The 12,386-nt window shown below is 41.1% G+C and overlaps 1 protein-coding gene across 11 annotated transcripts in view; it reads right to left on the bottom strand.

The window, feature by feature from the left end:
• ARB2A (ARB2 cotranscriptional regulator A) overlaps positions 1-12,386 on the bottom strand; it is a 363,769-nt gene that overhangs the window by 119,717 nt on the left and 231,666 nt on the right. For 10 of the 11 annotated variants that reach the window (XM_084802553.1, XM_084802560.1, XM_084802551.1 and 7 more), the window contains one exon: positions 2,064-2,180. In XM_084802553.1, the coding sequence (XP_084658679.1) occupies positions 2,064-2,180 (117 nt within the window). Of the gene's footprint in view, positions 1-2,063; positions 2,181-10,116; positions 10,754-12,386 lie in introns of those variants that run through there. The other variant, XM_084802559.1, reaches the window with a different exon arrangement.

Raw genomic sequence — 12,386 nt, 5'->3', positions numbered from 1 at the left:
AAGTCAGATCTCCTTCTCCACTATGAACATATACAGGGGGAGGAGGTCCCCCTCAGTCACAGACATGGGGAGGGGAGTGGGGGGGAAGCGGGAGGAAGGGAGGAATGGGAGGATACAAGGGATGGGCTAACAACTGAGATGTAATATGAATAAATTAATTAAAAAAATCTTGTACAAGTACCTGATAGGACTGGGAAGGGCAGAAACCAAGCTCGAAGGGTGTGTGTGTGTGTGTGTGTGTGTGTGTGTGTGTGTGTGTGTGTGTAGTGTGTGTGTGTGTGTGTGTGTGTGTTTGTGTGTGTGTGTGTTTGTGTGTATGTGCACATGCATGCATATGTGTTGTATGCACATGCATGTGTCTGTGTGCATGCGTGCTCACACATGGAGGGCTTCCAAGAGTTGGTTCTCTTCTTCTACTATGAATTTGGGGAAGTCAGGCTGTCAGGATTGTGTGGCAAGCACTCTTACCTACTGAGCCATCTTGTCAGGAAATGATTTTTTTTGTCTTCTTTTGTTTTTCGAGACAGTATCTCTCTGTGTAGCCTTGGCTGTCCTAGACTCACTTTGTAGACCAGGCTGGGCTCAAACTCAGAGATCTGCCTGCCTCTGCCTCCCTGAGTGCTGGGGTTAAAAGCATGCACCACCACACATGGCCATGAGATGAAGTTTTAAGTTAAAATGTAATGTGTGTGTGTGTGTCCTGTGTGTGCAGGCTCCCTCAGGCGCCAACAGAAGACACTAGATGCAATGCGTGGAGCTGGAATTACAGTCAGTTGTTAGCTTCTCTTATTGGCTGAGTCGTCTTTCTATCTCAGTGGAGATGACGTAAGTGGAAAGGAGTTGGGAGTGTATGCAAATAAGATCAACATATCTGTATGAAATTCTCAAACAATTAGTAAAGCACTATTATAAAGACTGTAAAACTTGGTATGCTATATCTGAAGAGAAAAGAAGATAATAAGTAATTCTGTGCAAGATATTTGAAAAGCTTATTTTATTGGTTGAGTCTAGATTTTCTGCTCATGTTTGTTAAACTTGCACGAGTTGTAAATAATTATGGCCTTAAAGGCAAATGTTTTAATATGGACTTTTGTTTCTTGGACATAATTGTCTATCACTGACCAGACTATGTTTCTAGTCAAAGGGTGTCAGGGAGAGTGTGTGATCATTACGTAGAACTGTATTTCTGGCTTGGCTATAGACTTTCCGGCCAGGGCTATGTTAGCATGAACAGCACTAGGATATGGCGTGAGAAGTACCTTTAAGAGCTTGTCTCACGTGCTTCTGACTTCTCATGGCTCAGCATAAACACTTGCTCTTTTAGCTGAGATATTTAAGAGCTTTACCGTAAAAGTGCTTAATGTAAACAACTTTATTTTACCTTTCTATTACCATTGTGGCTCATGGCAGAATCTTATAATATCAGCAAGATAAATATAAATAGAAAGGAATTTTCAGCTGGATGCCTGAATGGGATCAATGGACTGAATAACAGACTAAAGAGTTTGCAAGGCATGGGCCATGTGTGGTAGATCCTTATTAATTTTCAGAGTCACCAGGGACATGCCATAAACAGCTTCCCTAGATGGAGGTGGGGCCAAGGCCAGCTCGAGAGCCTTCAACAGCTTTTTACCAGTACTAAGACTACTGGTAGTACTGAGCTGATCAGTTTCATAGGGGCACATCCTCATCACATTTCTGAAGAAAAAGACAAGACCGGGTGTACATGAAACCTCTTTTTTTTTTTTTTTTAAATCAGACAGCTGCAATACTAAGTAGACAGAAAAATCAAACATTAGGGAATGTGAATGGTAACATCAAAGCTCTGTTCAGCTAAAACTCTAATGCACACCGTGTGGAGTGCTCAGTAGTGGGTGGAAGGACGTTTTCTGAAGCATTGTTCTGAAGGGTTTGTATTGCCTTAACCGTGTCTAGACTTCTCATTCTGTCTTAACATTCTGTCGCTACAGACTGTCAGCTGGGAGGCAATACAAGGTGGTGTGGACTCCGGACACAAAGGCTCATGCCCTTTCCTCTCAGCACTGAGTCGAGCCATGCCTCACCTCTCTCATCCACTCTCGGATGGTCTTGCCAGCTTCTTGATGCCACACATTGTGAACAGAGTCCGTCAATGCCACAGCAGTCACCTTACTTTTTACATCTGCTTCTCGTTGAATCATCTGTTTTAAAAAAGGACAAAATAAAACATCAGCTCTAATTTTTCTCCCTCATGCAGCCTGCTTAGTCATAGACAATACTATAATAAAAATGAAAAAGACATGTATATCTTTGGCTCAAAGTTACTCTTTTCTATTTGAATACATATCCTATTCTTGTCCATGGATATGAAAAGGCCAACATTTTCTTTCAAAAAGCTAATACCACTTAAGTCTTGGAACGACACAGCTCTATTATTTTCCATGTGGCTTGACAATTCGAGGATTAAAGGGATCACAGGGGAATCCCTGAGGGTTTCTTTTATAAATTTCTTCCATCACTTCCTGTTTCAGTGCTTCAGGGAAGTTGGCACCTGGGGCTTCACTGTTAGCTGCTCAGGGCTGTCTTCTACTAATTTCCAGGTGGTGGCACACTGCTGAAGGAAGCTTCCTTGCTTCAGTTCTCCAATTTACCCATGGCCCTGCGGTTCCTTGGTGATTCAGATGTGTGTGTGCACGCGCACGCACACACACACACACCATCCTCATTCATTCTATTGATACTATTTTGCTTTCATTTATTGGCAAACTATTACATTTTAACTTCTCCCTATATAACTTTTGTTATATCTATAAAAATGTACTGCCTTCTGAAAAGAAGGAATCTGCCTTGGCTTGAAGATTCTGGCTACTTCCTCAGTGGCCATCCAGATAAGGAATGGAAAAGTAAAAACTGTATATCAAAAGAAGTGAAAGTTGTTTCAACCTGTGGATACTGGACACCCTCATGTAGCATATTAAAATATAAGAAAACATGAAAATTACAGGCTGTGTTCTGTCATAATGCTGTTCATTTTTTGTGTCCTGACACAAAAAAGGGCAGTTTCTGCTTCTCCACCACATGCTGTTAATGCTGATGAATTGTCCATAATAGTGCACATAACAAAAGGGAGAACTGCAAATGGTAAAGAAAGCTCAGAGGACATCGTAAGGTACAGGTCTCGATAGACCAAACTCTGTCACACTCTGAACTAAGTATCTCAAAGTTTTCCTTTTAGATTAAGCTCTACATTTTCATATTTATTAGTGAATGTTACCTAAAAGCATCCAACTCAATGCTGCATCTGCAGCATTTTTTGCACTTAAAAATTTGTGTTTTGGTGAGCCTATATTTTCTGCTCATATAACAATGAGATACTACAGTTGATACCATAGTCTTACAGAAAAACATCCCCTGCATGTTTAAGACATGTAACATTCCAGTTAAATACATATTGTTTGTCACTGGTGAGTATGTTGCCTTCTTTAAGATTTTCTTTAAATTATTTTCTAGTTGGATCACTACTGGCACTAGAATATAAACAATACATCAGCATCAGATAATTTAAAAAACACCACGATAGTGAATCCACTTGGATAAGGAAGAGATGTTGTGTCCGTGTTCTCATTTCCTAACCATGAAAACACAGGGAGCGAAAGCACTGATAAGTTACAATTTAAGAACAACTTTTCCCGGTATTCTAAAAATCTTTGATCTTTGATTTATGGTGGTTGTTGTTAACATATGCAGAATTAATAATTATCTAAAGACACTAAATATTGACAGTCATTGTGTGAAATGAAATAAAATAAAGTATCAAACAGGTGAAAGACAGTGCAAATCCTCAGTGTCTGGGGATTAGAAGTCTAGAAGCTGAAACGACACAGAATTGCTAGATGAATGATCAGAGAGCATACAACTGGCGGGCACTTTATACACTTGATGCGATCATGTGCAACTTTTCTTTACATCATTTTGTGGCCCATATGATAAGACCAAACACTGCCATAAAACTGTGCAGTTTAAAAATCAATTTGATATTCCTACTTAGAAGTGTAGAATGGCCAAATTCTCAAAGATCTTAAGAGCAATTCTCAAATGCAGCCCATGTCAAAGAATCTCAAATATCTGATTCTGTAGATGGCAATGAATCAGATTTACTTCTGTTTCCACATGGCTGCAACCAAATTCAGCAGTGGTGGGACTACGTGTGGCTGCTGTTTCTGTTCACAGCCACGTGGCTGGCATGGTTGCAGTCTCTCTTCTTCCTCCACGTCCTCAGTGTCATAGGAGCACTGGGAAAACACTGGGAAGTAGCGTGGGAGGTACTACCTAGATGACTAGATCAGGAATGTTTAAGAAACAGATTGCGGATTATAAGGCAGGAAATAGGTGGAGCCCAGCTGGGGCAGGAAAGTAAGCGATAGACTACCATTTGTAACACAGTAGTGGGCTGGCAACTCTAGGAATCTGAAAAGGAAAACGACACATGACTGAAGTTCTACATGACCATCTAAGACAGGAATAATGGTATTTAATGGGAAGTCCATACATGAGAACACTTTGTAAACCATTCATATTGTTGACACATGAATACTTTTCTGGGGGATGATCCTCAGCTTTCAGGAGCTTCTCAATGTGACTGTTAGTCTCTAAAACCAGCAAGGGCCTACAGTCTCAAAGTCCTCTTGGACAGTCATATGTATGATCAATTTAAGATCTCTAACCAGTCTTCCAGAAAGAAACAACGCCATCTCATTTCAGTTTGTGAAAACTTCACAGTGTATTAATAGGTCAACAGAAGTGACAAAGACTTTAATATACCACATAGATAACTTCCTAACGTTCCATGGCTTAATAGTCTATGTCCTGCCAGGTCCTTACACGGCTCCAGGGATTAACCTAACAGGATGGTAAGGGGACAAAGAAGTGACAGACACTGTAGATGAAAGACTGAGTAAAGGAGTGGGTTGGCTAGTCTTGGAAGCAGTGCTCTCTAGAGGACTGTGCTCTTCAGGCCGCAGATGTGTGGGAAGAAAGCTTCTGTGGGCTCATTCCGCACCCATCAACGTTCCCACGAAGACCAGAGGAAGGCTTTGCCCTCTCCCACGCCTCACCCAGGGGGAAGGCGCTGAGGATTTCTAATGGGTTTGACACTTTAGTCCTTGACGTGGCTGCCTCATGTCAACAACACACATCCATTCAGACGTTCGCACACTCAAGAATTCCTCTACTCCCTATAATAAATGGCAACGTTACAATTGATATTTATGTGTATAATATTTATATCTGAAGACCAGTCAACAAATTTTAAGCAAATAATGTATTCACTGGTATGGATTATTAACTTATTTACCCTTTTATTCAGAAATACTACTCAAGTTTATATTGAACATGCTATTTTCCCTATTTGTGATGAGGAAACAGCCTGAGGCATGTTAAGAAAATGGTCACAGGACACACAGATATGAAGTCAAAACAACTGTGACCCGATATAGATGTGTTGTTGCATATATATGTATCCTCAAAATTTGGAGTTAAAAAATAGTTAAATAATTATTCAAATAATTAAAAAGTTACTCCAGTCAGTAAAGGATGGGGGAAAAAACAACAACTAATAAAAACATGAGATGATAGAAACCAGTTATGATCCTAAACTCATAATCAGGAGTGTTTTAAAATTTATAGTTCTCTACTAAATAATATATAGATTAGAAAGGAAATTATTTTATGAATTAAATTGAGGTTAAAGTGTATGATTAAAGCGTATAAGGTATTTTATCCCACCACTTTATTTTCCTCTTCTTCATTCTACCCAATTATCTGGTCACATTTATTTCAATTTAGGCTCAATGTAAATTAATATGCTTTTACTTTCACTATTCCTCATGTTCCCAGTCTAGCAAAAGTTTAATCAACTCAATAACAAGTACTTTGACAAGAAAAAAAAGCATCTGTATTTGGGCTCATGTTATTCACATTTTTGGTGGAGCTGAAATAAAGTGGGGAACCCATTTATTTCTGCTTTTTCTTCCAAGGTAAGTTTAAGAATGTTAAGCAACTATGGTCAGACTGATGGGTTTATCAGAGCATAAGATTATCTGGCAAGACAAAGAACAGTGGGCTGAGGAAGGGGGCAAGGGCCCTGGGTGAGCGGCAACTACCCTTGCTTCTCTTGCACATAAGGTCTGGCCTTCTGCAGGGCTGCTGTCATCTACAAGACACCATGGGGCCTTTCCAGACATCTGGTTTACTCTACCATGCCCCAGCACCATGTCCTTATTGATGTATCTAACCATCTTCTCATGAATCCCTGGCCAAGGCCAGATGCTTCATGCTCTCCTAAAGGCTGTTTCCCTTCAGTACTCATAACCTTAGAGTGGCCCAGATTCAACTCTTGTGAGACCTTACAATGAGCTTTCTTTCTTTTTTTTCCCAGAAGAGAACGCTCAAATACTATGGCATGGGCATGGTGCTCATGGGACTGCTGAAGCTGTACTTCAGGGACTGGACCCAGGACGATTACATCACGGACCGGGGACTGCTGGCTGGGGAAGGGGTGGGCCGTTTTCCTGACTCCTGCAGCTACGGAGAAGCCTCCCATGCTCCATGCTGCTGCCGTCACTGTAGTGTCATTCACAGACACAAGCCATGAAAGCAGGATACTTACTGCAGGAGAACAAGGCAAACTAGAGAGGAACTGGGAGTGAAAACTACTTAAACTCATTATATACATGTATGAAACTGTCAAAATTCAAAGAAATGGAAGAAGTAATGTAATTTAAATCAAACTGAGGAAGAGATACATCTTGATTCAATTGAAGACAGGAAGAAGTTGGTGTCTTAAACATGTGCTGCTGCCAAATTCTTTGGCGTATCTTTCATTCCAGGTCTCAGATTTGGGGAACTAAATAATCCCCAAAGAAAACTCCCGCCCTAACGGAGGAATTTCTGAACTGGGATGGCTTCGCTCTAACATGAAAAACAGAAATCACGATTTACTTCCTGCATTTCTGGCACTCAGGACTCTTGCTTGTCCTCACATTTGTAAAGTCCAGAGACCCCCCTGAGAGAGGCCAGTGTAGGTGGGGCACAGGGGTGTGCACACGCACGTGCAGAGGCATATGTACATTTTAATAAAGAATGCTTTAAGCATGAGGAAAATATTATAAATGTCTTCCATCAGAAAAGGCACACCTTATTTTTCCACTGTGACATATGCTACACACGTGTCCTGAGGGTTGAAGCATGTGAATTTCTTGTACCGGAAAGAACATTCTGAAAGGAAATGAAAGGATGCATGCTCCTTCAGATTAGAGCCTGACATAGCTGCCACTTATAACCCAAGGACCATGACTGCTGTGAGCGTGCACACTTCACCGCTGTGTCCTGTAGTGCAGCTTAAGCTTGTGATGTCTGTTCACACATATATGTGTACAGAAACTCATCCGCTCCCTCAGGAGTCCCGTTGGTTAAGAGTTCAGGTCACATAGTGTCAAAGGTCTGTAGAGTAGTGGGAGCTGTGCTGCTCAGCCCTCCGCTGTGGCCCTATGCAGTTGCTTGAATGCAGCTGGTATGTGCTTTGATGAACTTTACACCTCACCCAATCCTCCCTCTCACGTCCAGGTCTTCCTGGACAGTCTCTATCAGTGGCACTCCACCCTGTGCAGCAAGGTGCCGATCTCTTGTTATGTCAGTGACAGACACAACTTCCCTTTCTTCCTCCTCTTAGTAAGGCCTAACCCAGTAGCACATAAGTCACACTACAAACATCTTTGCTCTAACATTCAGATTTTTCTTCTGTCCTCCCAGGCGCTGGCTCTTCTGGTAAAGATAATGAGTTTCACAGACCTCAGTACATAAAATGTGAAGACAAAACTGTCCAGCAAGAAATTCAGACCACAGTCGCATCCGGCTCCCGTAGTTCACACTTTAAAATGCATTCTTTCTTTCTTTTTTTTTTTTTTTAAATAAAATAAAAGTTATCACACAAAAAGTGTTCGCAATTTAAATGTAAGGATCTTTAGAGTTCCTGGGTTCAGAGACTGCTCAGATGCTTCCAGGAAAGATACTTTTTTCTGTCCTTCAATTTTATTGTGAGAGTATCATTGGAGATGATAAATGTACCTCAATCCTAGGATCATTTTGATTATTAATTAAAAAGAAAAGGCAGCAGCACAGAATAGGTGACCCATACAAACGGGCGGTTTAAACTTCTCCACATGTGCACGCCATTCTCTATAAATATTGTATCAGTCAAGTTGTGCCTTTAATGACAACCACTACTTTTCAAAATTCTTTCTGAAAGAGATAACTCTATACAGGGCTGTTTTATCCTTGATATCTGGGGGGCAACACTTCTAGAATGCTGTGATTCAGTGACAGTAAAGTGCTGATTGAGCCGTCAGTCACAGCACCGGACACCACTGGGAACGACGACCGAGCTGCTGAGCACTGTGGCAACTCTGCTTTGCTCCCACGTGTGAGCCCCGCCAGGGTGACAGCAGATGGCCAGGATGTATGGCGCCACCAAGCAGCACTGCTAAGTCAGGGGGAGACAGTCCCTCTCTCCATCTGATGCAGAAGCAGCATAGCTACACTTTTTCTAAGATAAGCTCTGAGATATAAAATGTGTCCAGAGGAAGGCAGTATAGTGTTACAGTTAAAAAGCAAGAGGCAGGCAAAGCATTCGAAAAGTCTTGAATTTTTAAGTTTTACTTATGGTTGAAGATCATAAAAACCCTCATGTGAGAAGCACGGTAGAAGTCACCTCCCAAGTAAACGAAGTATACAGGCATAGAACCCAATGATGCCAGCTCTTAATGACCCCTGCTCTTACATTCATTTCCATATTTTTAATGTATGCTTCCTTGGAGGTATGCTTCAGTGGCAACAAGATTCACGCCGAGGAACACTGGGAAGGGTCATAAAAGTACTCTTCCAGTCTCTACTCCTATCTCTTTTTCAAGTATGTAAAGTGGTTTGACTTGCTAACGTGGTTTTAAGAGAAAGCACGCCGGATAAATCGGATGGCCACACACTCACATGTGCACAGGGTAGTCTGACGTGGGCTGGCGAAACTGCTGCAAACAGCAGTACATCCTTTGCACTAAGCAGGTGTTCTGTTTTGGATAGTAACTAACTTGGCCACTGGACGACGCATAGCACAGACACTTAAAGTGACTCTTAAAGTGGGTACATCGTAAAAACTATCATTCTGCAGACTGCTTAACAATGTGAGTATATATACTCCAAACTCACACAGTTAGCAGGACTCAGGGGGTTAAAAACAAAACAAAATGAACCACATGAAATTGGGAAGGAATATTTGTGGGGTGAAGGGGGAGAAATTGAAAAGGAGGGAATGGAGTGTAGATTTGACCAAACTGTATTATATGCTTGGTTGAAATTATCAAAAAAAAAAAAAAAAAAAGAAAGAAAATGTTTAAAAACCATGTAGAAAATATATGGCAGGTAATTTAAAAGGTCCCTACACAAAAAGATGAGGGCCAGTCCCATTGCTTGCAGCCCTTCACAGATGGGCACGCAGTCTCACACCCTGCTTAGGTACACACGGACTGTGAGGTCTCCCCTGCAGCTACAGGTTAGGACAACAGTCTCTCTTCCTGTCCTTTGAAGTCCTAGCTTCAAGTCTTACAACCTTTGTCTAATTTCAGGGAGGAGAAAGTTCTCCCTGGGCAAGAGCACCAAGTGATAGGGCCTGTAAACAGAAGCTTCTTGGGTCACATGCACTTATGAAGCTGTGCCACCAGCCACAGTCAGGGAGGGGCAAGCTCTGATTTACTACTGCAGGCAGTCAGAAGAGAGCAGCAATCATTTCCTCTTCCTTTCCTGCCTAGGCCATGCTGGCACGCGCATGCTTCTGCAACCACAGCAAGACAGGAGTAAGGGAGGTTTCAAGAAAAAGACAAAAGGAGCATTAAGTGACTGACAGACTGGGACTTTGAAGGGGGGGGGGACAAGCGCTTTACAAAACTACATGATGTGAAAGGAAAAGGCAGTAACAGAAAAAAAAAAAGTGAATCAAGAAAGCCAGTCAGCATCTCATATACCAATTAAAGGGTAAGAAAAAAAGAGTGTCAGTACCAAGTAAATAGTGCAAGGAATGCTCACAATGGCTCATTGATAAAAAGGTTTGATTTTATAAGATAGACCATGGATGGCAAGATATTACAAAACACAGACTGGCAATTATAGTGAATGCATATGAAAAAGACATAAGTGAGAAAGAAACATTGTCAAGCTCCGGATCTAAGTCAGCCTTAGCAAGCGAGGCATTTAAGTCGTGATAGCTGGGATTAAAAACGATGTATTTATTAAAACTTTATGAATATATTTTATAGTAAGAAATTCTGACACAAATCGTTTTGTATTTTAATATTTGCTTAAAATTGGTTCTGAGCTTTTGTTGATGGATATTTACTAGAAATACTTAGGCACATTATTAAACGCATCATAGAACACAAGTATTCAAGAATCACCAAGTGTTCAAGGGTTTGAGAACTTGAAGCAACAACAACAACATCATCATCATCAACAACAACAACAACAACAACAACAACAACAACAAAGGTACAGATTGAGGAGCATGGGGCACATTTCCTGGGAGCCGCTGCAGCCTTAAAGGTATACAGCATTACATATTCTTTTGGCTCGGAAAACAGAAGACAAAGGGATGAGGTTTTTTTTTTTTTTTTTTTTTCCTTTCAAGAATATATACACATGCTGCCAAGTCTGATGACCAGAGTTCTGGGACCTATAGAGAAGGAAAAGAAAGCTGATAACTACAAGTTATCTTTGATCCCGATGTATAATAGTGCGATGGCACATAAACACCATATATACGTACACATAAAATACATAATAATGTAATACAAATAAAAACCAAGATTCTTATTACCTATACTGGTTTACATAAACTTTGAAGATTAAAAACTTTACACGGCATGAACAGATGAAATCATATTCTCACTCATATCTGACAGATGTTTTCTGAAGTAAGAATTTACAGTTTAGGAGGGAAGTGGACTCATGCATGTTTTGCACAGGCCACTAGTTGGGCATATACATAAATGTCTCATTTCACAGAAAACATTTATTGTGAATATTTGTTTTAATATTTAATAGGTGGTAAATGATATATATATATTATGGAATTTTTGACCTTTTATTGAAAATAGATTTTTTCCTCACGTAATATACCCTGACTACACGCTCTTATCCCTCTGCTCCCTCCACTTTCTCCCCACCTCCCCTCCCCAGCAGAACCACTCCCATTCTGTCTCTCATTAGGAAACAAACAGGCTTCTAAGAGATAATAGTATGATAAAATGTAATAAGGCAAAATAAAAGCTAACACACTGGAATTGAACAAAGCAAACAAAGGGGAAAGGGCACAGCAAAGGTACAATAAACAGACCCACTTACTTGCATTCTCAGGAACACCATAAAAACACTGAGTTGGAAGCTATAATATATAAGCAAAGGACCTGGCACAGACCATGCAGCTCCTGTGCATGTTGCCTCAGTCTCTGTGAGCTCAGATAAGCTTTGATCTTGTTGGTGCAGAGGGCCTTGGGTTCTTGGTGTCCTCCATACCCTCCGGTCCTTACTCTCTTCCTATAAGTTCCCTGAGCCCTGAGAGGAGTGATTTGCTGCAGACATCCCATTTAGGTCTGAGGGTTTCAAGGTCTTTCACTCTCTGCATAATGTCTGGCTGTGGGTCTCTGTATTTGGAACATTTTTTTTTTTAATTAGGCTAGTAGGTGAAAGTTTATGTACTTGTTTTATATAGAAGAAAACTGATGGTAGGGAAAGTTAAATAATTTGACCATGTTCACATAGTACATGGCACAGTTGTACTGACTCCCAATCCTATGCCCTTACTGTTTACATATTACAGCCGACATTTTCTTTTCTGAAATAGTTATACAGGAAAATCATTTGCTTACCATCTCTTTCCTGCTAAAATGCAGGAGCATATTGTGCCAACACCACACTCCTACTTGCTGCCCTACCCTTGACTAGTATATAACATACCTACAGATAATAATTTCTCAAGTTATTTGTAGAAGGGTACATATTTTTAAAATTTAAAATTATTTTTAAACATTTATTCACCCTACATCTGAACCCTGATATCCTTCCAGTCCCACCCTCCCTCGCCCATACACCTTCCCTCCCCACCTGAGTCCTCACTGAGGGGAAGCCCTTCTCGCCTACCAACTGACCCCAGCCTTCCAAGTCTCATCAGATCCTGCATCCTCTTCTTCTGTGGCCTGGTAAGGTACCCTGCCCAGGGTAAGTGATCAAAGTGCAGGCAACAGAGTCCAGGTCAGCCCCTGCTCCCCTAAATAGGGGGCTCATATGGAGACTGAGCTGCCTATGGG

This window comes from Acomys minous, assembly GCF_964271855.1.
Source record: "Acomys minous genome assembly, chromosome: 11".
Lineage (NCBI taxonomy): Eukaryota > Metazoa > Chordata > Mammalia > Rodentia > Muridae > Acomys > Acomys minous.
Note: the sequence above shows the minus strand (reverse complement) of the source record. Positions and strands in the feature narration are given on the sequence as shown.